Source organism: Mchenga conophoros, linkage group LG23 (genome assembly GCF_057382185.1).
Source record: "Mchenga conophoros isolate Kocher_MC1m ecotype Shallow Benthic linkage group LG23, M_conophoros_male_GT1.1, whole genome shotgun sequence".
NCBI classification, from domain to species: domain Eukaryota; kingdom Metazoa; phylum Chordata; class Actinopteri; order Cichliformes; family Cichlidae; genus Mchenga; species Mchenga conophoros.
The window spans coordinates 50,585,294-50,611,948 of record NC_140547.1 but is presented as its reverse complement, the minus strand read 5'-3'; the positions used below and the strand labels follow the sequence as shown (position 1 = coordinate 50,611,948).

General features: G+C 41.3%; 1 protein-coding gene across 1 annotated transcript in view; it reads right to left on the bottom strand.

Moving 5' to 3' along the window:
* Window positions 1–26,655, bottom strand: part of LOC146548263 (NACHT, LRR and PYD domains-containing protein 3-like) — a 289,433-nt gene that overhangs the window by 96,421 nt on the left and 166,357 nt on the right. Inside the window, exon 9 of the mRNA XM_085266167.1 lies at window positions 24,239–24,412. Within this exon, the coding sequence (XP_085122293.1) occupies window positions 24,239–24,412 (174 nt within the window). The remainder of the gene's footprint in view (window positions 1–24,238; window positions 24,413–26,655) is intronic.

Below are 26,655 nucleotides of genomic sequence, written 5' to 3'. Positions count from 1 at the left end.
CTGGTCTTCCTAAGAAGAATATTTATTTTTTTTAGAGGTTTGCATTAGAGTGCATTGGTGCTTGGGCATCTTTTATTCAGCACGGTTATACCATTGTGAATGTAGCTATATAAATAAATATGCTCAAGAGTCTATCATATGTTTGTCATGCAACTAAAAATTTGAAAATATATTTTTAAATCAGTAACTTTGCAAATTTAGAGGATTTGTTTTCAGACAACATATGTGTCACATTTTAAACAGGGTTTGAATAATCAGCGCTGACATACAGACATTTATGCTCTGGGTATAACAGACATGCTTACCTTGTGAAAGGCCCTGGGATGTCTTGGAGCAGAGAAACGCGCTGTATTGTTGCTTTTCTCTATTGTATAAGCAACGCCCGTAAGTCAGAAACGCTCTGTGCGGGTAGCAAAGTCGGCTCCAACGCACATCCAGGCATCCGTGTGAAAGAACGGTGTCGCTGCAGCTCTCAGGATAGTCAGGCTTTTATTTATATTTGCATTCTGGTGTGTTAAAACTAGCAGCCTCTGTGTCCCGCTTGGATCATCATTCCGAAAATTCAGATATTTAAATAAAATGGTGAATTGGCTCGTGATGAGGAGCCACTTAGATCCGTAAAATGAGGTTTGATTAAATTAAACTCATGTGAATTCTACCTCTCTGCTGCTGTGTTCCAAACAAACGATGTTATCTACATGTCCAAACTGTGTGCTAAGTACCTCACACCGCTGTGTCTGGGATCCGAAAAAATTAAAAGTTCAAACGCTATACCTTGCGGTAGTTGTGAAGTGCTGAGGAAAAATACAGGGTTTCTGATTAGGGTGTTTTTATACAGGTGGACTTGGTTTCAGTTGGGCTCTGAGATGTAGAGATAAAAGAGCAGGATGTAAAGAAGAAAGGTGGAAAGCCTATGGAGGTTCAGTTGGTCTGTAGAAAGTGTAATTGACAGATAAAAGAGCAGTTTGTAATGAAAAAAGGTGGAAACTATAGAGGTACAGTTAGTCAGTAGGAGGTGTAATTGTCTGCCTGCAGAGATAAAGGTGTGGGGTGTAAGAAAAGGTGTAAAACCTTTGGAAGTTCAGGTGGACATGGTTTCAGTTGACCTCTGACATGATAAGATAAGATAAGATAAACTGTTTGTAATGAAAAAGGTGGAAAAACTATGGAACTACAGTTGGGATGTGTGAGTGCTGGGATGCTCTTGATAAAGGGAGCCTCTTTTATTGTTTTATGACTTCTTTTGCTGACTGTTGGGGGCCTAACTGTAACCCACTCTGTCTAACTGTTGCAGAGTGTGACTAGTTAAGAATCTGTAGTTTTTAGAAGTAACACCAGAAAAGTTTATTTCTAAAGGAATACCTGTTGTTGTTTGTGGTGCTCTATTTAAAACTATTAGCCTCTGTGTCTTTTCGGAGCGCTAAAGAAAAAGTCAAATGCTCCTAAAGTAGATAAATCATCTATGTGTAATCAACAAGTCTTACTGTTGCAGTGTGTTTGTGACTAGTAGATAATTATAGGGCTAGTTGCATTAAAGGAACATTGGGGGTTGATACAGTGCTAGTGTGGCTAGGTGTGAATATGTGCTTTTAGAAGTATCACAGTTTGATTTCTAAAGGGATACATGTTGTTTGTGCTATTCTGTTTAAAAACTATTAGCCTGTGAAACTATTAGAAAAGTGAAATCAAAAAAGTGTAGGTATTACTACTAATGGGAACTGAAGCAGTTGTAGGAATTGAAATTGATACTCAGCCCTAATCACATTGTCTCCTGTTATTTTTCTTGCAAAGCAGGCGAAACAGGATTTAATGATAACATGCAGCAAAACTGAATCCTAAATCATCAAAGCAGCCGTAACAATAACACAAACAACATGTTTAATCAGTAAAAAATATTGCGAAATAAAGAAATCACAGGATAAAATGATTAATCAGGCAAGTTTTTCTTTATTTAAAATGTTTTCTTTAAAATATTTTGTATTAATCACGTTACAATCGAACAAAAAAGGGAAAAACTAACATTTTAAAGGTGTTATTCAGTTTTTCCTCATGCAAATCTTTAGATCTTTTTTAGAAAAGCAAAGTCTTGATGAACCTGCATGAGTGCTCACTGTGTATGTTAACAATGATCAGATGAGTTTCTTTTTTGTTCATTTAAACCTGTTTTATATTTAGTTTTTTTCTAATTTGACTCGATTCACAGAAGATGAAGCATTTGAACTGAAGTTAAAACTAGAATTTCTTAGAGAGACTCCGCCTGAAAGAGTGAAACCCGCATGTGAGATTTTGTGGCCTCTGTGTGACTGTTGGTGGGTCAAAAAGGTTTCAGCTGCACAGCCAGACGTTATTGAGCGAGCCACCGGTTGAGAGGCACACTTCTCGCAGCTCCTTCCTTTCGTCAGACTTTAAAAGAAACATTTATAGGGTTTAGAGATATTAATATTGATACCACCTCTGGAGAGGTTACGGTGTTGTGCCAAAAAGTGATTTCCAATGTTTCTGTGTATTTTTTATGTGTAATATCTTTACGTACGTTGGTAAATAGACTTCGGTTGTCAGGTTAAGGCTGTGTGCAGGCAAGAGTGGAAGTAGAAGGACCCAAAGTGCAGACACTCGGAGGCGGAAAGTAACTCAAAACTCAGCTTTTATTGCTGGATGGCAAAACGTAACAAAAATCCAAATAACGTTACATGACCAGGCAGCCAGAACACACAGCATAAATGAAAGCAGATCACGACACCGACACAAAGAAACACAGGGCTTAAATACACAGAGGGAGCAATCAGGGAATGGGTAACAGGAGGGAAACACAGCTGGGGCAAATCAGGCCTAACGAGACAAGGGGAAGCAAAACCAGACACATTAACATCAGACATGGACTTTCAAAGTAAAACAGGAAACATAACACAGACTCAGGCAGGCTCTATAACAAAGGGAACAGAGACGTGGGACCAGGGCAGACACAGACACTGGCTGTATCCCAATTCAGGATCTGCAGCCTTAAAGTACGCAGCCTCAACGATCCTCAAGGGCCGCGTACTCAAAGACCGCTAAGGCCGGAAGTGCGAGGCTTGTGAAATGGGACGGTCTAGCCTCCGTTGCGCTGCCCAGGTTGCCTAGCAACCATGATACTAACAGCTGGAAACGTGTCTTACAGCTTTGTTTGACAGAAATGAAGGAGAAAATCTTTTGTGCATTTGTTTGTTTGTTTCTACATGAGCTTTGATCAATCTCTGTAAGATTGAGCTCAGCTATTGAACGGCGTATATTTGAAAGTAAAGGCTTTAAAACCAAGTTAGTACAAACGTCACTAATGTCACATAACTTTGCCGACATGTGGCCAACAGTAATGTTTTAATGTTCTTCGTTATTAAACATTTGCACATAAATAAGTGACATAATATTCAGTACTTACTTAAAGTTTACTCTTCGGGCGCCCCTCATCCGCCGTTTTATTTCGGCAAAATTATCCACACCCACCGCCGCGCTATGCATTCTGGGATATGTTGGGCCACGAAGTCTACACTGCCACGTCCTTAAAATTCAGGGAAATGAAGGACGCATTTGGGGGCCGCATTTCGAGCAGCCTTCGAATTGGGACAGCCTTCGTCGCGTCGCTCTGACGCAATCGGCCTTAAAATGCGGCCCTTAAGGCTGCAGACCCTGAATTGGGATACAGCCACTGACTGGACGTGGGGATACAGCAGATAGGGGAGACAGCAACTATGGAACACAGACAGAAAACCAGAACACTAAAACTCTAACCAAACCCCACCCAGAGAACCTAAACTAAGAATAATCCTAAAACCCATAAAGCAAAGCTAGAATATAATGAAATAACAAAATCAAAGAACCAAAAACACAAAACACTGGGTCAACGACCCAGGGACCCTAACATCGGTGAACAGGGTTTACAAAGAGGTTTTATATAGAATTAAAAAAAATCTGTGTTTCAAGTGTCTTTACAACTCTGTGTTATTGTACTTACATTATAACCAATCCGCTCCTTTATCCCCACTTAAAATATTTTTACTGAACTATTGTAATATTTGCTGCCATTGCTGCTGTCCTCTTGGCCAACTTACTCTTACAAAAGACATGTTTAATGTTAATGAGATTTTTTTAACTACATAAATAAAGGTTATATAAAAGTCGCTGCCAAAAACTGATCGCGGCTTCTACCTTGTTACACGAATGTTGTTTGTGGCTCAAGATGACTTTATGTCATCCATGAGGGAAGCATTTGACATATGTTTCACATATTATAGCCCAACAAGTTACTTATAGCAGTTTAAATACGAGCAATCACTTTTTGGCAAATACCAGAAATCAGTTTTTGGCAGACAATCACTTTTTGGCACAACACCGGTGTCTAGAAGGTTTTATATTTTAGAAAGTTTAAAGCTCAGCTTAATAGAAGTAGTGTGGTCGTGAGTTTTGCATAAACAAATTTGTGCAAACCTCAATGAAGTGAAGCAACATTATAAAGAAGAGTGAGCCTAAATGACTCCCCAATGATGTGAGAGACTGATAGTCATACAGAAAACAATGACTTTGAGCTGTTGCTGCTAAACGTGCTTCTACAAGCAACTGAATCTTGGAGTGTACTTTGGTTTGTCTGCTCATAAATTGGTGGTTCATGATGATAAATGAACTTCTGAACTGGTTTAACATCAGTGCAGTGGCTGGTCCATTCCTTGATGTATATGTCAACGTTCAAAATGAGCCATTTAAATCAGCTGTGTTGGATCAAGGACACATCTAAACCCTGCAGGACAGCGGCCCCGAGGCCTGGAGTTCCCACCCTCAGTGCAGTGGAAATAGTCTCGTGCCAGTCTTGCTGCTGCCTTTGAGTCTATATTGCCGAACACTGTGCGCACACATTTTTTTCCTTCCTAAACAAACACACATTTGTAAAGGAAAATTTAAATTGAACTCACAGTTGGCGGTTAATCGTTATATAGTTTAGATGTACACCGAGAGACGCATTTAGTGGGACTTTTACACCGCCACAGATTTTCTTCTTCTTTTTTGTTACATTATTGACATATACTAGATATTTTAACCTAAGCAGCAACAATCATGTCTCTGGTACAGGCACTTTCCACCATGCAGATTAAGCTAAAATGTGACTTGAAACAAATTCTGGGTTTCCGTTCCATAAAGGTTCATTTCATCTGGTAAGTTAGCCCCTGAGGTAACAGTCTATGTGAACATAACATACTCACTGACTCACACTCAACTTGATTGATAGTGATTTCCTGAATTAGGCAAAGCGCACAGAGGAAATTCATTTACATGTGTTTGTTTTCACAATCACTGAAATCCAAGTTAGGCATGTTTCCCTTTGTTGTTGTTGTTCTTGACACGAGTGCTTCAGTTATTTTCTCATCAGTATGTTAGGACAGAAAGGATTCTGTTGTGGATTTATGATCATCTCACGTGTGTCCATCTTTCAAACTCTTAGATTGTGTAGACATTAATGCAGCTGTCAGACTGTAGGCCAGTTTCTTTGCACTGTAAGCATTGATTGGATGCTACTGTAGCAATCAGTGCTTACACAAAACGTCCCTGCGTAAACCCTCAGACACACAACAAACAGATCAATAGTATCTGAAATTCAGAGTACGGATCTTTTTACACATTTCTCACAGAAAATCACCTAAATCGCTTTCGTGTGAGATGCACATCATGTTTGCCTCATAAAGACTTGCCCTGTATGTATTCATTTCTTTTGACTTTCACGTGGAATTGTCACCTAATATAACAGGTCCATCAGTAAATGGTGTCTATCTTCAGTTTCTGTCTCCTAGACTTTGTCCCTGTCAGGTTACAGCTGAATAGATAGTCATATCATGCAGAGACTGCATCGTACTATAATGCTCGTATGATCGCGTTTGTCATAAGTGGACTGGTCTTGTTGAAACGTTGCATAAACCTTGCCCAGTAAACTGTGAGTGCTAACATTTCTATGGCATATGCAAATACTTTAGACAAATCCCACAGTTGTCTATATTTGTATATTTGACAGTTTAATGAAGCATTTAGAAATCAAAGGTCAGATTAAAATGCTGTATCACAATAGAATGTGATATCACACAATACAATATTTTTAATATCACACACAGCATGAAAGCTTGCTAGTGTATATTATAAAAATATTACAGTATGTTGGTATAACTTTATCCCCTCCTAGTTTTTAAGATACAAATTTTGGCCCACACTGATTTGTGATCATATTCCTCTGTCCACTAAATGAAGATGGAGGCTCTGCTCTTTATTTCTGTGTTTCTCTGGAGAATCCTGGTAACATGATGGCTTTCTGTCTCTAAACACACACGAGCTTAACTCCGAATGAACATGATCAGAGTTCATTGAACCAACTCTGATCAGTCTTTTCTAAGGGTTTCAAGCCTTTCTTGTTCGAGCCTCTCTTTGTTGTTGCTACAGTTATGTGTAATTATTAATAGTATTGCAGATGTTAGCCTCTGCCTGCAGTGTTGATGTGGGTAAAGGCTTTAACCATGGATTAGCGGCAGGTCCCAGCTTGTAAATTGTGGAGCATTAATGCCCACTCCAGCTCCTATAACCAAATATAAACAGTTGGGATGAGAGTTAGCTCAAGCCACTACAACAGCCAGCAAGAATGATCTGTTCATGCTAGCATTAACAGTGCCTATACACATAGCGACACACGGGGGAGGGGCCTAACTAATAACCAAGATGACTACAGGCTTGGAGGTGCTAAAAGTCAGATATACCAGGAGCAGTTTGGGCTTTAGAACAAATTTTGTGTAATTATAACAATATGTAATTTAGGACCTGGTTACATATGATGTTGCTGATTTTTTAAATCTAATTTTTATGTTGCATTAATTTCTTTTTGTCAGACAGGGAATCAAACAAGTTCTGTTTTCTCGAATGAATCCCACTGTTATTTCTTTGTCCTACCAACAGGGATGTTTACATGGTATTCATGACTGCTGCACCTGATGACTTTCACAGCTTGAGGACTGCAAACATTTCCCAACAAGACATGAGTGGTGGGGTGATCGTTGGTATTCCTGATCAGGTGAGGATCTGTTCCCATCAAACCACCAAAACCAGTTGTTCAGGATGTTTACAGGATGAAGAATCCCCAGTTATTCTTTGTGGTTGGAATGTGCCTACATATGGCTGTGTGGGATTCTGGCTTACTTTAGGGTCAGAGCAGTTGGTATGTGGAGCAAATACTGACACAGTCAGAGTGGGCAAACCAGCAATAGGCTTGTTGTCATACCTGGAAGTCTGAAAGCTCCCGATGCTGGATGGTCTTTCTAGTTTTTAATGACAGGTCGTCTAACAAAGCTTCCATGAGGTGCTATAATGGAGACTGTCCTTTTCAAGGAGTTTCTCATGTCTTATCCTACTTTTTTCTTTTTTTTAATTAACAGGAGTGAGAATTTGAAATCCTCTAAATTGACATGATTACATTTCTTCTATTAAATGAGAAGTACATTTTGAACACAGTATAGTGAACACAATATCCAAGAAGCTAAATCTGGTGAAATGGTTTCTTTAGCTGTCAGCTTGAAAGGCTGATTGGGGTATTTTTGTCACCTTGCATGCGGGTGGCATGGACACCCGACTTTTGTGTGCATTTATCAAAAAGCTTGGATGATTTTGAAGATCAGTGGCATTCAACTCATGATCAGCGTTCAAGTTTTCTTAAAATCTTGTAACATGATAACTGGAAAGAAGACAGCTAGGATTTTCAAACTGATCCATAGATGGATCTACTATGAAGCTGAGGGACAGCACTGCTTAAAAGATCCTTTTTAAATGACTCCAGCTGTCTGATTTAATGAGACCACGTGTGCTCAAGTTTCCTGCTCTGACTCGGCCTCAGAATGTCTAGAGGCAGAAATCAAGCACACTCAAAGGAAATAAGCGTATCAGTGGGCATGTGCTCAGCACGCAGAGTGGGAGTGACTAAAGGTGCCACTGCAGAGCATCGCAGTTGTTTCGTGTGATTAAGTTGTGTGTTTATGAACCTGTGAGTGTTAGTCCTTTTGGCAGGATGACTCGCATGAAGCTGTTATAATTGTTTGTGCATGTTAAAGTTATGCCTCAGTTCTTTGATACCATGTTGGTAGGATTATTTGGCACTAAGTTAATAGCAGTGGCTGTAATCTCCCGCAGTCATTACATCCAGATTACAAATAAAGGACTTTTCTATTGTTTAGTTTAACTGTGGCTAGCTTGCCATGTCCGTGCCTTATGATTGGCAATTTGTATGACGTGCTATTTAGGCAATATATGAGCTATAGTGACCCCTTGTGGATATTGTGAGATATTGCTGTGTTGAGTACATTATGTTTTCAATTGTTTTTCTAGTTATTTGTGACTCTACTAATGATAAAATTGCCTGTTTCTGTTTCCAGAAAACCATTGCTCATAGTCCCACATACTATACAATGATAAGTTCAAGTATGGCTGTACCTAATTTGGATTAAGCCTGGCAAGCACTTTGATGTAAACATTTCTTCTGTGGGACTTAAAGACAGTTAACCCAACTCCTGGACTGCTGCAGTCTTCCTGACAGAAAGCTTAGGCCAGGCTTGTATGCCCAGTATATATATTCTATAACGTGTGTAACTACTTCGTTTAGTTGTTTTTGTTTGGATTTAGTTTAGTTGTTTTTCTTTTCAGTGTATTTCAGTGTCAGTAATTTGTGTAGTGCTCACTCACATTTTCAACTGGAAAAGACCTGCAATAGAAACGTATTTAGGAGCAAACAAGTGAATGAAAAGTTTGACATCATTAAGGCCAAACAGCACCTAGTTTTCAACAAAAACACATAACATAAGAGCAGCAGTGACGATGCAGCTGACACAGATGAACCCATTTAAACTGGTCCCAGTGTTTTTAGCCTAACTTGAGTCTTGAACCATTGGGGCAAATGAAAAATTCCAGCAGTTCTTGAAAGCAGCAACTCTGTGCTTTTTTTGTGATGTTTGGGACATTATGGTAACTCGAGGCAGAACACCATCCAAATCTTGGTAAATAACACATGAAAGAACAAAAGAAACAAACATGGTAAAAAGAAGCCAAACGTGTGATAACATTGTTCCATCACGCTCACTCACTATTCTCTCAACCTTTGCCTTCACGGGGCTGCTGCAACAATGTACCTGGGATTACCGTAATGATGCAAATATTAATGAAAAGTGCAGAGTTGCTGCTCTCAGGAATCATTGGACTTCTTTTAATTGAGGAAATGGATCAGGAGTTACGGTAGTTACAGATGTTTAATACAACCCTAGAAAAGAGCTTTCTGTAGTGCTGTGCGATACGGAAAGATTTTTTATGTATCCGATACAAGTAAATACAGGGCTGATATGATCTCTACTTTTTAATGTGGATGATGCATCATCAAAATGCCAAATTGTTTACATTTTCATGACCTTTACGTTGTTTTTTAGGGGGCTTCATCCTAATGATTATTAATGAGTTAAAACCGAGGACAGAAATAATAAAAGGATTTAGTTTGTAGCCCATAGTTTAAAAACAGTAATCACACATTATCCCTTTCTTTAACAGCAACACAAAAGGATCATTATATTCCATTAAATCTGAGCCATATTATATTCAGTATATTTATTTTAATTTCAGTAAATGTTTTTATTTAAATGACATGTTTCAGTGAGATAAATGTTATTTCAAGGTCGTTGCATCATTTTTACTTTTCGAGTTGGCTAAAATAAGAATTAGCCAGTTGCACTTTAAAGTAATATAACCAACATATCGCCACAGTTATCTACCTGGATATTCTTCAGAGCATGCTTTCTTGCATGTGACAACAAGAGACCTCTCGGTTGTCTGGTGGAGCATTTAGCGCCTCGCTACATGTTTCCAAATCGGCATTTCTTCTCAGTGAAAGCTGTCCTAGAGAAGTAAAGCAAGTTTGTAAGTTTCTCTCTCAATGTTTGTAACGCATTCCCACGTTAAGCTTAACAACCGATATATGGAGCGACTGCCGCGCCTCCTCTCCCCCTCCCTCTCCTGCTGCTACTTCAATCATGAAACTAATCAATGATCAGCTGATCGCAAGTTCCGTCTCTCTTGTTTGTTTCCCACTTTGCGCCAGAAAGAGGAAACCAGCAGATAAACCACAGCAGCACGTTTAAGCTTGATAAGCTGTTGTTAGAATTTATTTAATATTACTTTAATGCCTAATGCTATAAGTAGCTGACAGCTGGTAACTGTGCAGGGGCGGGTCTAGCACAGTTTTGCTAGGGGGCCAGCTGGGGCATTAACAGGGAAAAGGGGGGCACAAAGAAATACTTTTCTTTCTTATTCTCGTTTAAAATGTCTCGCTTTTAATAAATAATTATCTGAATCTTATAACCAAAGTTTTTATCTAACGTAAAATGTATAGAAATCTAATATTGTATATAGTAACTATTAAGTCTAATATATACCCTAGTAAGTTATAGTACTTTTTCCTTTGGGAAGATACCATCTGTGCAGTCTGCAGTTCTGTTGAAGAAAGATGTTGAATCTATTTAATTGTTGTTGAAAAATAATTGATTTCTGTGCATTTTTTTTAAATACATGCATTAAATTAAAGTCGATTATGTGGATTAAGCATCACGAGGCAGAGGGTGGGCGATGGTTCCCTTTAGTTTTGTTTTTGCTGGGAGTTTGCAACCCTATTAGTTAGGTTGTTTAATATTTCTGCTAAGTACTCTTTAAAATACCAGAATAGGGAGGATGGTGCAGGTTTAAGTTTATTAGATTGATCAGTGTTGCTGAACTATGAAATATTTTGGGTGCAGTGTGTTTTTTGCATACAGGTATAACTAAATAACTTTAATGTTTTATTTTTTAAAACTTGAGTATGAACTTATACAAAATAAAGAAAGATATTAAAAAAACTGTTTTATTGATTATAAAAATACGCTGTATCGGATTCATATCGATACTGGACACAAAAAAGTGGTATCGTGCGTTCTCTAGTCCATACAGGAGAGAACCAGAAACTAAAGAAACTAAATCGCGTGTTTACCTTTATGTTGACATCAGTGTCTGTTTTTTTTATTATTATTATTTCAGCATTTCAGCATCTCAAAATATTTTTTAGATAAAAGCAGTCAAAATATTTTTTTTAACAGATGAATCATTAAAGGATGGCAATTTCTAAAATGGTAACCAAAAGACCCGTGTGTTTTCTCTTTTGAATAATAATAATTATTGCTCATTAATAAGAAAACTATTTCTAATCCAATTCAATTTTCGAACAATGAATAAAATACTTTATGACTAAAATGATGAATAACTGCAGCCCTAGAATAAACACATTTTAGAGAAACTTGTGATTTTTGAGATGATGCAGTTTTAATTTGATAGTTTTTCCCCTTTGGTAACTTTGCTGTCCTCGCCCTGAGTTCCTTAGTTTCACCAGCTAGACAGCGAGATAACGATGCTCCAATAACCAGACTTATTTTCCTTTCTGCGCTGATTTATTGAAGAATGGCCTCTGACCATTGCCTTCTCTTTGACCATCGTAAAACTGAAAGTACAAAATACTGTATTAGCTAACTAACATTGTAAACTAGCTTGTTACACTCTTACTGCAAGCTAACAGTAGATTACAGCTCAGTATTCAATACCATCGTTCCCTCGAAGCTGGACAGGAAACTGCAGGATCTAGGACTGAGCAGCTCCCTCTGCAGCTGGATCCTTAACTTCCTGTCTGATAGACGCCAAGTAGTCAGACTGGGCAGCATCACCTCATCCCCCATCACACTGAACACTGGTGCACCACAGGGGTGTGTACTGAGCCCTCTCCTGTACTCACTCTACACCTATGACTGCACAGCCACTAACAACTCCAACATCATTGTGAAGTTTGCGGACGACACTACAGTGGTGGGTCTTATCACCAACAGTGATGAGACGGCTTACAGGGAGGTGGTCAGCGCCCTGACCCACTGGTGTCAAGACAACCATCTCACCCTCAACGTCGCAAAGACAAAGGAGTTGATAGTGGACTTCCGGAGGTGCAGAGAAGTACACACCCCCATCACCATCAATGGCACTGCTGTGGAGAGTGAGCAGCTTCCGCTTCCTTGGTGTACATCTGGCTGAGGATCTTACGTGGTCAGTACACATAAACAAAACAGTGAAGAAGGCGCAGCAGCGCCTCTTCTTTCTCAGGAGACTGAAAAGATTCGGCATGAGCCCCCGCATCCTCAGGACCTTCTATCACTGTGCCATTGAGAGCATCCTCACTGGATGCATCACCACCTGGTATGGCAACAGCACCGCCTACAACTGCAAAGCTCTCCAGCAAGTAGTGCGGTGTTCTGAACGGATAATTGGAGGTGAGCTTCCCTCCCTCCAAGACATCTACAGGAAGCGCTGCCTGAGGAAAGCGGGGAGGACCATCAAGGACTCCAGTCCCCCCAGCCATCAACTGTTCAGACTACTTCCAACAGGAAGGAGGTTCTGCAGCATCCGGTCCCCAACCAGCAGACTGAGAGAGCTTTTTCCACCAGGCCATCAGACTGCTGGACACTTCATAGACACCTCACCTTCACTACTGGAACTTCAACATTATGCACTCCACACTGTATATAAATGCCACTTGTTTTGCACATGTCCAACTACCAACCTCTGTATATTTTATTTTATTGTTTACTCTATTTAATTTGTAAAATATGTACACACACACACACGCGCGCGCGCGCGTAGAAAAACATATTTAGTATACACATCCAGTAATGCATGTACTATTATATATTGTACATATATTTATTAGTCTCAGATTTAGCCGTTCTTGTATTTTTCTTGTTTACGTTATTGTATTTTTGCACACCTCTGTTGCTTGTGAAGCTCGCAAACAAGAATTTCACTCACATGTGCTGTACCAGTGTACCTGCACATGTGATGTGACAATCAAAGTGATTTGATTTGATAACAAGATAAAACTTTCAAATGTACAAATGATCGTACCATTTTTACACAAAACAAAAGATAATAATTATTTTATCGTCACTCATACTTACAGACATATCTTGTCCAAGGCAACAACATTTTAAGGTCCATATCAGCTTAGAACGATAACTTTCCGCCATCTTTGATTTTTTCACCTTCTCATTGTTCCTTTCCCAAAGTAGTCAAACCCATATTACAAAGCAGCCACTAGAGGGAGCTCTAGGGCCGTTTGCAACCATAATATCCAGTTTACCTTATAAAAGGCAGAACAGTAACTATAGTGTTTGCAATAAATGCAGACATTTAAAAACAGAAAGCTATCATCTACTGTGATTCAAGTGTATAAACTAAACCACATAAAATGGCTTAAACTGAATATGGTCACGTTTTATTTTTTGTGTGGCCATTACTGCATTTTAATGGTGTTATAGATGCTGTCGAGGCTAAGCCTACATTTAAAGCCACTGAGCTGTTTGTTGGCAGGTTAATGCAATGTCACTGGTATGAATAAACGTATTAAACTTAGTTCAATAACTGAAACCATACTTATCTTGTCCTTTAGATTCTTTATTCCAACACAATTTAACATAACAGCGCAGCGGTCACAATCTGTTTGCTCCTTCCCAACAACAGCACACCTGCTGCTAATGACCTATCTACCTTAAATAGACACACCATATGTAACACAAAAGGTGACCCCTAGTGGCATACATGAGGTACCCACACAAAAATGGCTCCTACAGATACTGAGCACAAATATGAGTACAGAGAATTTCCAGCAAGCTTTTAATACTGTCACAAAAAGGTCTAGAGGGATTTATCAGCATCATCCTGTCAAACTGGTTTTATGGTGGTTTTGATGAGAACAGATTATAGCTTGATCAAGAAGACCAACCGTCGAAGTCCTGTTGGGAACCCTTTGCACTTTTTCAAGGTGTGAGTATCATCAAGTGTAGCAGTGATGTCCTCATTGGTCGTTGACACAGTTGACAACTTGTTTGAGGGATGAAATTGTGGCGTTTTGGTCAGAAAGTTTATACTTGTAAATCAGACTGCAGAAATATTTCTGGAAATGTAGTGGTTTGTTTGTTTGTAGTTTGTTTGTTTGTGGTTTGTTTGTTTGTGGTTTGTTTGTTTGTGGTTTGTTTGTTTGTGGTTTGTTTGTTTGTGGTTTGTTTGTTCGTGGTTTGTTTGTTTGTGGTTTGTTTGTTTGTGGTTTGTTTGTTTGTGGTTTGTTTGTTTGTGGTTTGTTTGTTTGTGGTTTGTTTGTTTGTGGTTTGTTTGTTCATGTTTTTTGTTTGTTTTTATTTCAAATATCTTATAACAAGATGAAGCTACAATTGTAAACGCAATTTGGTTTTTTGGTTTTTCTCAAACTTAAGTAACTGAAACCTTTCATTGAACTACAGCAGAAACAGATTGGAAATGCCAAGTTATTCTAACACTAGTGGACTTGTTAAACAAAACATTTGTTTCACTTCTTTCTCAACATGCAGCACCATTAAGAACAGTGGACCAGCATAGTTGGTCTGCATGAGCACACTTACTGCAACAGTTGTACATGCTGAAACTGGTTGCTGGCAGCTGATGTGAAGAAATGTCTGGACACATCAAAAGTTTTCTTTTTCATTTTCTTCCTCCCTTGGATAACATACACATGGCAAATAAAAACATGTAACTAGGGTGACGTGAAGTGTGTATCATCAGGTTTAACTAAAATATAATGAGGCTGTCCATCTGTGAAGTAATTGTTCCTTCAAAAACCACTGTGACAACAGATTTTATTTCATTCATTTGATGGTTTTCTATTCTGTATACTGGAACTTTTTAATAGCCCCCCTGTCCACACATCCTTGACATGAGACTTTCTGCAGAGTTGCACATGATGAATGCACACAAAACTTAAAGTGTTGCTGTCATATTTTTTTGGATGTGGTTTGTTGTCATAATCAAAAACGTGTCTTATTTTTTTTATTTGTTTTGTTGCTGATCGGCCATTGGACTGCTGAGCCTGCAGTGAACAGCCAGTCACTGACTCTTGATGCTAGAGCAAGGACAACTGAGCTCTCTCTCTCTCTCTCTCTCTCTCTCTCTCTCTCTTTTTTAAATAAATAATACGTTCGAGCTGTTTATGTTTTTGACTTGTTATGGACTCTGACTGGCAATGGGAGGGCTGGCGGACTCATATTATGGAGGTGGAGGGTAGACACATTTTGTGTGCAAGAGACCACATACTACAGTGGTGATTGACACAGACTTCAATGGACATTTAGGTGAAGGGAACAGAGGTTATGAGGTGTTGGGTAGGTGTGGTGTTTAGGAGAGAAATCTAGAAAGACAGATGTGGGGCAGATTTTCCAAGTGGAAATGGCCGTGGTGCACACATACTTCAAGAACAGGGAGGAACTTGTAGAAATATATGAAAGTGGAGGAAGCTGCACACAGGGCAACTAAATATTATGCAGAAGGTGAAATCAAAAAGACAGGAGACAAGGAGGTGTCAGGGAGAATGCAGCTATGCAGCATCAAATGGTAGTTTGAAGGATGAGTTTGGACATCAAGAAGAGGAAGTGAGTGAAGGCAGAGACATGCAGGAGTATAAACAGGCTCTGGGTAGTAGGGAAGACTTACCAGATGGCTGGGATAGTACAGCTTTATTGAGATAAACTGCCAAGAAGGGGTTTGACGTCTTCTCTGCACAGAAGAAAGGGAAAAAAGAAAAGTGATTTTGAAAGTATTTGAAGGAAGAGATTTACAAAGAAAAAGAAGTGTAGTTAGCGAAATGAAGAAAATAGACCAAGAAACTGGGAGGCTAGGCATGTAGCAGAAAGAGGTGACAAAGGAAAAGGCTCAGTGCCACGTATGTGAAGCTGGACCCCAAGGAAATGAGGGAATGAGACTTGCTAGGCAGAGAGTGAGTTTGAATGGATGTTCAAACCCCCCAAAAAAAGATATATTCACATAACATAGATTGAAAGAAGCTGCAGGTGGCACAGCAGCTTTAATGTCTTCCAGACAGGAAGTTTTGGAAAGAAATATCATCATTTCCCAGATTTTACTATCTTAGTGTTCTGTAACAAAATCACTGTTGTGCGCATGATGTTAGAGATGATGATGATTACAAACAAACTTAATGTGCTAGTCGTGCTTTTCTTGAGGGATTTGTCCTTCCACCAGTTTTCATGTCATTGGAATCATTTGTATTCACTGATTCTGGCACTTATTTCATCAAACCAAACTCCAAGTAAATACTTTCGGCTTTTTGGTTTTGTCAAACGAACTAATGTAAAGAATGCCTGGCTGTGCACTACACCACGCAGTGGGAATTTGTCTTCTCCAGTTAAATTCAGGATTAACTTGCTTTATAACACAGACCTCAAAAGTAACCATTATAACCCCAAACACAAGAAAATGTGATCTACAGCACAGTGAGAACTGGCAACGCTTATCTGGAGGGGTCAGAGTGAATGAACTGGACACCTGTAGAAGCAGGATTTGATTTCCACTGATTTCCTTTCTGATCCGATACCAAGTAAAATTCAGGGTGGTATCGACGATACTGATCTGATACCGATACTCTGTACAAAAACTTATTTTTTTTACTCTATCTTTTATTTTATCTCAAATTATAGCGTCGTAATGATCACAGGACATCAGATTACTTGTTCTTATCACTTAATGATGCAGAATTATCATATAGAAATGAAAAACCTGAAGTTGTGGCTATTTGTTGCCTGCCTGCAGCATTAAAGGACTCCGTGAGAGACGTCTGTCTCGCCCTGGCAGCACCTCTCCCTCTCCTCCTCTTCAGTTCGCCTCAACATACGCTCGTCATATTCTGTGATATGATTCACTCTGAGGTGTTTGACCAGGTCAGCGGTGTTACCACAACACCTCACATTCTTGCCACATGTATGGCAAACCACGTCTCAGCTGTTCGTGGAGGTAAAATACGTCTGCACATGACTCTGTTTACGCTCAGCCATTGTTGTGAGTGTGCACGCCAAGGGGCCGGACACAATGACGGGTATCGGAGGAATCGATATTTCAGTATCGATCCGCACATCACTAGTTGAGATACGTTTTAAACTGGTCCAAAAAACAAATGCATATTTTCCCGAACCACTGTTCCTTGACTAAGGTGGATAACGTGATGAGGTCAAGGAAGGGTGTGACGGAGATTTGATTGAAAAACTTTGTCGTCCGTTAAAGTTTCACGTTGGCTTTTTCATCTTGAAAGCCCTCTCTGCTCGTGTCCAACCCGTGTGAACAATCACAGATGTGAGAAATGTAAACAAACCGTCCGCAGAACGCTGATCAGGTTATTTTAAGCGCAAGAAAACAAAAACGTTGCGCTCACCGTCGGCGTCACGGACGAGGCCTGGGGGTCCGGGCCCGTCCACAAAGGTCATTGTAACACAAATCATACGATTGCTAATGAAAATGCTATAAAGCTACATCGCAGATAAGTCTCTGGAGTAACAATCAAGGCCATGTTAGTTATTTGATGAATAGTATCTGTGCCACTCATGGCGCATGACTGAGGAGGACGTTGACCTCTGCAAGTCAGGAAAGTCTGCTACTCATTGTATAAATATGAGATGTTTTTCAAAAACCAGCCAGCCATCATCTCGGGAGGCTGACTCCAAAGTACCATCTCACTTCAAACTTGCAAAACAAGTCGAGTCGATGCGAGCGCACTGCTTGTTTCTAGTTAGTCTTTAAGGATGACAGCATTAGTCTGCTCCTTTGTATGAAATAAAGTGAGTCGAGTCCATGTGGTCTGGCACCCACCCACATTTCTCTGCTAGTGATCCATGAGGACTCCACCTTGTTGCCAGTTCTCTTGTGTGGAAGCTTCAGGAAATGACAGCTTCACTCTGACGTGTGTGAGCTGTGTGAGGTCTGTGGTTAGAAGTTTACAGTGTTTGCTCTTTGTGTCGTCTGTAATATGCTCTATGGCTTTAAAAAAATGGCCACATGTTTCTGTAGCTGAATTTGTCCATCTCTGACCTTCTGAGACTGTATTTTCAAACAGGGACGTTCTGACTTTTCTTCACCTTGTACTTCATTCTGCAAATGTTTTATACTCTATTAGAGTTATTACATTATTCTGTTATGCTATAAAATCAACCCCCATATAAGATCGTACTTAAGAAATACATTTAAAAAACCTTCCTGTGCAAATAACCCAAGTTATCTAGAAGGAATAAAAACTGCACCGCAAACCAAACTCAGGTGTTCGACCTGTTGAGCTCGGGAAACTAACTGGTGTTTCATTTTAGTGAGTGCTTTGTTAGATTCCTTCATTTGAACCAAATGAAGTTGATTAAAGTTGATGCATTGATGTGTTTGAAGTGTTTTGTTAGTTGCGATGGATCTCCTGCTGTCTTTTTCCCTCATTATTAAAAGAGGATTTCTTTGAATTTCAAACATCCATTTCCTGTTTATCTGGTCCCGGGTCACAGGTGCAGCAGTCTAAGCAGACAATCCCAGACCTCCCTAAACAACCACTTCCTCCAGCATATCCAGGACAATACTGAGGCATTCCCAGGCCTGCTGAGAGATATAACCTCTCTAGTGTGTCCTGGGTCTGCCCTGGAGACTCCTCCTCATGGGACATGCCCCAAACACCTCACCCAGGATATTTTTAATGAAAACATCACAAATAAGTCGTCAGGTCTGATGGTCACATTTGTGAGATTCAACCACCATAAAGCAGAGATCACACAGGACACACTGTGTAACCCTCAGCTCAGGTGTGTTCAGGACATTTGCTTGGAAGAAGCCGTCTGTGGATAAATCCTGCTCTCCACCTCAGCTGTCAGGTTTATCCAGAGAACGGCCGTCCTGACTTCCAGCAGCCCCACAGTCCTCGTTTCTAATAAACTGGCATCACTGAAACGAACTGTCTGCCTCGCTGTTCAATAATCTGCTCTTTGCCAATTTCCCAGCAGAAGCTTCCACTCATATCAGCATTTTTCTGTGATTCTCACATGAACTAAACATAAAAAGCTGAAGCCAACCTCAGAGTTCCCCGTAGTGAGGAAGAGTTTCCTCTGAGCCACAGCTGAGTTTGATGCGTCCACAAAGGAAGACTGACGGGAGGACAGACTCTGGGAGAAAGGCAGATATTAAAAGATATGAATACAAAGTACGCTGCAACAAACAGGACAGCAGATTATGAAGAGCGGTTAGACCTTCATGTGTCAGTCATTGAAATGTGATCAAAGTTACCTGTTTGACATCCTGATAGAAGAAAATCAGCTTCTTGGATCCGTTTGCAGCAAAGAATTCATGGATCAGACTGAACTGGAAGAATCAGACATTAATGACTCAAAGGTTCAACTCTGAGGAAGGATCACGTCTCTGAACTTACTCTGTCATCAGAGACGATGGCGTCTTCCACCGCCGCCTCCTCCAGGCTGCCGGCGTCTGCCAGCCTGCTCATCACGTATTTATGTCGGGCATCCAGAGCTGCCCGCCGTTCCTCCTTCACGGCTCTCGCCTGTTTGGCTACTTCTCTCCTCGCCTCATTGGACAGCAGCATCGTCCTTTTACCAGACACCTGGAGAAACATCAGCTCAGTCTACAGACGCAGAGACCAGTGAGAGCTTGGCCCAAACATCTGCAGGTTTCTGAGGACCACGTTTGACCCTGACTGGAGGCATCGATTCTGAGTGTGACTGCCTAAACTGAGCTACTGTCCCCCCTCCACTGAGACGTTGTCCTGTGATGTGTCATGGGGGTAAGTGCTCCTCACGGTTGGACTCGTGAGAAGTTCAGTCAGTTTATTCAAACTTTAAAAAGACGCATTTTCAGTCTCTGGATTTCAGCAGAAACAAATGTGAACACAGCACTTTTTGATTGAGTATAAAGGATGAAAGAGTCAGTGATTAGTAACATTGTTGCTGACTGATGCTGTTGTAGAGCTGTCTTTGGATCCTCACCTTCCTGGAAGCCTTCCCTGGATTGCTCATATATCATTAACTTGTTTGTGTTCAGTAGAATCAGGTGTTGTGGATGCAGGTCGTAGCTGTGTGAGGCCTGTACAGTCAGCGCTGTGTGAGCGCTGTGTAACGTTAGCTTAGACTTCTTTCTGTTGTTATCATCCTTCAGGTTAATGTTGTTTTCATTATGCATCACAGGAAGTGTGGGTGGCTGTTAGCCTCACAGCTCATGGAGAGTTGCTGCTGCTCTGCCTCCTTTTTGATGTTTCTGCTCTTTGTGGCTTTGTGTTACTTTGTGTCGTGTCTGAAACAAAGTGAGTCCATGTTACTAACTGTAGTCGGCTCTCTGTCTCGTGCACAGCTGACTGTTGTCTGAATGAAAGTGTTTTTGTACTTTGTGTAATCTGTTGGGTCTTTGAGGCCTTTTTAAACAGCATATGAGCCATATGTATGTGTGTATATGAAAGGTTGTTTGTAATACATCAAATTGTTGCTTATTCTAGAGCTGCTGCTGTGCCTGATTGGTCTACTCGCTCGAAACTGAAGGTTGACTTGATTCTTTTGGTTTTTTACATTTTGTCAATAAACCAACTTCTTTATGATTTGAACGGCGTCTCTGACGTGTCACAGGCCTGTCAGCTTTCTTGGTGATTGGTATAGATTTGAGCTTCATGCTCTGGCTGTTGTTGGGTTTTCCTCTTTCATATTAAAGCTTTTGTCCTACATTTGGCTCTAAAGTCTAATTCTAATCCCAGCACTGTGTCTGGGTGTGTGATGCTTGTTTTCCTGCTCTTTCTCATGAAACAGTCACAACATTCTCAGTCCAACTTTCACTCTTTGCTGCGTTTGCTGCAGCTGCAGTGAACATGGTGCCGTTTGCCTTTAAGAAAGTTGTGCACAAAGGCTTTTTCTCTAGCAGACAGCTGTGTGGCTAAAAGTCAGATCATTTTTTACCACCTCAGTCACACTGGACTGAAACAAGAGTGAAACTAGGAAGAATCAGAGTTTGTCCAGTGACTGCACTGATTTTCTTCATATTCACAAACTGATTCTAAGTAGTTGCATCAGCTAATCACCCGGACACTGAGCGTCCAACACGCTCCCTGAAGGGAAACGATTACATCCTCCAAACAATCACAATCTGTCTCTGAACGACTGGAATTATTCTCTGATTTGTCAATAACTGGAGTTTATCAATGCAGACACGTTGCCAACATGATGAAGTCAGTCTGAGTCGCATCTCTTTGGCTAACTTAACTCAAGTGGTTGCCGACTATTCTGGTTCTATTCCCATATAACAGCAGGGCTGCTGAGCACCTCTGTCACTCTGCACTTATGTTCCCAGTTCTCTTTTGTGGAGGAATTTTCCAGGAATTCCTGGGACCAGCTTTCCATGACAGACCCGATCAGGAGCGACTGTCCTGGACACTCCCAGCATCACAGGGACTCACAAACCCGTCTACCACAGTGAGAAGACTGATGGTCACAGGCCCACATGTAGCTTTAGATCACACGTGTGCACTTCCTGTGGTCACTGCTGTAACTCTAGACTCACCGAGGGGCCAGTGGTTGGTGAGGCAGCAGCAGCTGAAGTCATGTGACTAATGGCTCTCAGCTTCTGTCCTCCTATTCGCCGGTGTCCTTCACCTGTCACACCTGGTCAACAAAGAGTGAGAATGTTCAGAACTTTAATGGAAAAGAATATTATTACATATAAAAGGCCTCTAACAAGTATTGTAGTGTTAATCAGGATGAAGTCCATCATGAACACTTCAGAGTGGTTCAGACAGTCGGTGTTTCATCCACAGAGCCTCCAGTCTGCATATCAAAGGATCCTGAGGAGTGACAGTGAACCCCGAGTTCCCCTCATTACATTCATGTGTGTGACTGTGAGGAAAAGGTGATTGTATGAACGTGTGTGAGCGAGTGAATGAGGCTTGTATCAGAGTGGAGATAATGTCAGCGGCACAAGCTGGACGCTGCAGGTGTCACATGTGAATCTGTGCATCAGTGTCTGCACCTTTGTGGAGGTGAAGCTCAGGAGGTTTGGATTTGTTCAAAGCTCTGTCTGCTCCATCTTTCTTTCCCTCAGGCCTCTCCAGATCAGGAAGGAGGTCCTGTTCTCCTTCTCCCTCCTGGATTTCTGGATCCAGGGAAGGATCAAAGTCTCTCAGCCCAGCATCAGAGCTTCTGGCTGGGGGAGGACTGGAAGTTTCAGCTGGAGGCTGAGAGCCTGGATCTGCCATCTGAGTCACAATTCAAATATTCTCAGTAATCTCAAAAAGCAACAGAAAGGTGCCATTTTCATGAGCAGTGGGTTATCCAGCAGTTTGATTCATGTCAGCAGCATTTAGTTTGTAACTGCTGACTCACCTCTGGCTGTGTCCTGCTCTCAGGGTCACAGTGGACACTGTACCTTTGACCGAAGCTGCAAAGACAGTCAGCAGGGGTCTGGATGCATTCAGCACCACGTCCTTGTTGGGCAGACACCTTCAGTGACAGGACAGACAGTCCAAAGTAAGGAGACGTGGGACACAGTGAAGACACAGAAACAGAAACCAGAACTATAATCACAAAACAAACTCAGAAACATAAAGAGTGAATCAGCTGATTCAGTGTTTGTGACAAAAACATGGATCCTGGTTAATAACTTTTATTTGTTTGTTTCTGTATTATTTTGTGTATCGTTCTTATGAGCTGTTGTTTTGTCAGTGAAATATTATTTCATTGTTTTAAGCTTTTTGTTGACTTTGAAGTGCTTAAGTTGATATTTTTGAACATTTAATTTGTTCGATTATTGTCGAGTCGATAAAACTGTCAAACGCACAGCTGCTTCCAGCATGGCCGGAGGAGAGGTGGCCGAGCAGACGCACAACACACACAGCTCACAGGTTTGCATTTCTAGATATTGCAGATGTTGCAGAAATTGAGAGTAAAGAACTCGGAGATCCAGCGCTGTCTCCTGCCCCTTATTTATACACCACAACACAACGACAGGCGTAACTCACACAAACGGGTAACATGAGGCTCAGATGCTTTGGACGTGTTCACATATACTGGACACAGAATGATGAAGATGGAGCTGCAGGAAGGAGGAAAAGAGGAAAAACACAGAAAAGATTCACAGATGTGGTGAAAAAGGACACGACAGCTTCTGTTTGTTAGTTTGGTTTTTCTTTATTTGGTAAAGATTCAGAAATAAAGAGAAGATCACATGTTTGAATATTATATTAACGTTCTGTAATTACAACAAGTTGTAAAATCTTTCCAGAGTGAGACAGAGACTGTGCAGAGACTGTAGAAGGACAGAGCAGCAGCAGAGCAGTCCAGATACACTGATGATCCTCTGTCAGATCCAGAGGGACACACAGGGCTGATGCTGGACTCTACATTGTGTCTGACAGTGGAGCTGTTCTCAGAGCAGTTCACTCTGCAGCACTGACAGTCATCTGCACTTCATTCCTCTGTCAGTCACTGCTGGATGAAGCTCTCCTCTCCACCTCCCAGTAACATGGCCCAGTCAGAGCGTCTCTACACACAAGCTGCTGCTGCTTCAACCTCTCTGGATCATCAGGACACAGCTGCTCCTCTCTCAGCACACACACCGTCCTGTTTAATGCCATGGTTGCCACCTGCAGAGAGAAGGAGGAAGAGCAGAGGAGATAAACGAGTGTTTCCAGAGACTCTTCATCAGCTGTCAGTCAGTGATGCAGCACATCCAGTATAAAGAGCAGCAGGGACGTCAGTGCTGGGACTGTACTAGGACTCATTGTTGCTTCACTATTTCTAATCTTTGGATTTTTATTGAAGTTGCTGAAAATGTTTTTCCCTCCTAGTTTGAGTTTGGACTTTCATTCATTAGAAGAACCTTGGTGTGTCCACTCTGAGCTCTGTAGGAACCCCAACAACAAGCCCAACAATCCAGATGGACGGTTCCAGCTGTTAACTGGAGGAATTCCATCCAAACATCTGCTCTCACTAAATTCTTCCTCACCTACAGACTGTGTTCTTCACTGCTTTAAACTTGGAAATCAATGCAGTCATTGGTCTGCGTGCTGCTTTGTTCAGAGAGCTGATTGGCTGTTGACAGTGTTTGATCAGAGCGTGTCAGCCGTTACTATGGTGACCATAAAGGTGAGAAACAGGAAGTGTTTGTGTCCAATCCTGAAGCCTGTCACCGTTCTCCTCTCACAGCTTCACTGAGAAGCTGCAGCTTTACAGGAAACACTGGATCTTTGTTTCATACTGACTGTGTTTAGTACAATACTGCTGACAGCACCACCCACTCACTCCATCACTCTACTGACCCCAGAGTCTCCAGTCTGTAGTCTGGACTCTGCTGAAGATCAGACAGCTGCTTCACATCTGGATCCTTCAGGTTGTTGTAGTACAGGTACAGCTCTCTCAGATGGGAGGGGTTGGACTTCAGTGCTGCTGCCAGATAATCACAGCTGATCTTTGACAAACCACATCTCTGCAATCTGTATAAAGAATGAAAGATGTAAGTTTATTAGACAAAGTGCTTGAAATCATTCAGTGTTTCATCATCTGTTCAGAGCTGAAGAAGGTTCAGAATGTAGAAGTTTAGAAAATGGAAACTCCAAACAGCTGAAGCCAACAGGAAGCAGCTTCAAACAGGAAACTGTGCAGAGTTTCAGACTATATGTCCTGATGCAGCCAGTTGGATTTTGGAGATTTGAATCTCTGTTCTGTGACTAAGTCCTTGAATCATTTCTTCCAGTTGGTCCAACAAGACAGACTAAGTATTGGACATGTGTTGTGGCTCCATCAGGGGAGCTTCTAAATGTGATGTGATGGCCCCTCTGGGTCTGTCAGGTCACAGCACTGAAGAGAGCTCAAACTGGGCACACAGTTGTTCCAGTCTGGACCAAAGACTCTATACTGGGACTGAGGGACTGCTTTGACTGCACCCACTGGGACTTTTTAAAGGCTCATGTTCTCACTTAGATCATCGATTTCTACTGACATTTCTTTCTGGGAAAAATGGGGATTACTTTGGAAACAGGAAGTATTTTCCCCAATAAGCAGCCCTGGATTAGTAAATCACTCCAACATGTTCTCAGGCAGAAGAAGCTGTCTTGTTATGAGGGAGAGAAGAAAAAGATTGAGGCACAGAAACCTGTTGAAAGAGAGATAAAGCAGCTAAAATCAGGTGTAAAAGTAAAGCAGAGGATGAGCTGAATAAAGGACACTCAAGGCTGGCTTGGAAAGGAATGAAGTCCATGGTGGGGATGCAGAACAAGGAGCAAAGATGAATGTGATGCTGAATCAGCAGAAGACTTGGACTCATTTGATTCCAGCTTTGATATCATTGATTTCAATGAAGAGCTTTGTGATTGTAGCAAAGGGCTGGTAGCTCTGAGAGTCCCACTGATGAGGTGTTTGTGTGGAAATCTCTTAGTGGGACCAAAGAGAGAAAAAGCCCTGGTCCTGATGCTGTGGGAGGGAAATGATTGAAGTGTGCTGTGAGGAACTGACTGGGAGAGTTTCACACATTTTCCAGTCCTCCTTGGAACAACAGGAAGTTCCCAGCATATGGAAACAAAGGTTAAGTGTCCTATGGCACTCAGTGATGATGGTGCTGTGGCCCCACCACCTCCACCTCTTTGTAAAGGAACTAACTGTAATCTGAAGCTTCAAATGGAACTAAGACTTCCTCCACTAGGTGGCAGTGTCTGATGAGAAAGTGTTAGTGGAGCTGGCCTGGAGTCAGAAACAGGAAGATGCAGGATTTGGGCTGAAATGGGCAAAAGTGGTTAGCACTAGTGCCTTAGAGCAAGAAGGTTGTAGGTTGAAGCTTGTTGGTCAGCTGGGCCTTTCTGTGGAGGTTGGATGTTCTCCCACAGTCCAATGAAATGCTGCTTAGGTTCATTGGTGCTTCTACATTGGCTGTAGGTGTGGATGTGAGGGAGTGCTTCTCTGTCTCTCTCTGTTGGCCCTGTGATGGACTGCTCACCTGTGCAGGTGGACCACGCCTCTTGCCCTATGACAGCTAGGGCACAGGCTGCAGCCCTGTGAGCCTAAGCTGAATAAACAGTTAGCAAAAATGATCCATAGATGGCCTGAAATCCCCCAGTTAGCAGTTTGGTAGATAGCTATGACATGCTAATCCCACCCAGCAGCTGTATTCTACCTGTAAGCTGATCCCTGCTGAGCCAAAGCACTTTTTCATATACAAATTACAACCTTTAATAGAAACCTATTGGTCAGCATCTTATTAGCCTGCTGTTAGCTTCATTCCACAGAAAACTGAGAGAAACTAACAGAGTTGATAAAGAATAAAGAGAAATGTGCTGATTTAAAGCCTTTGAAGTGCTTCAGATGATCTCTGTCCACTTCTGTCCACTCATTCATTCATGTAAGCTTTCTAATGCAGCTTTGATCTTCACAGTCTGCTTGATGAAACTCATTCTAACCCTGAATGTCAGAGTGTTGCTCCTTCTCTTTCCCATCATTCATGCTGGCAGTGGAGGAGATTTGGATGTTGGACTGTGTTTTGGATGATGTGTGTATGTTTGTGTTGGACTGCTGTCTGTAAAGCAAACGCACATTTTGCTTTGGATTTCAGTGTCACACAGACTTTAAGGTGCAATGAAGAGTTTGAGAGTTTCACAGTGAATTTTCCAGTGGAGGATTTTTCTTCTTCTTTGAAGGTTTGAAATGTGAACATTGTTCTGCTGCAGTCAATGGACTAAACCAGAGA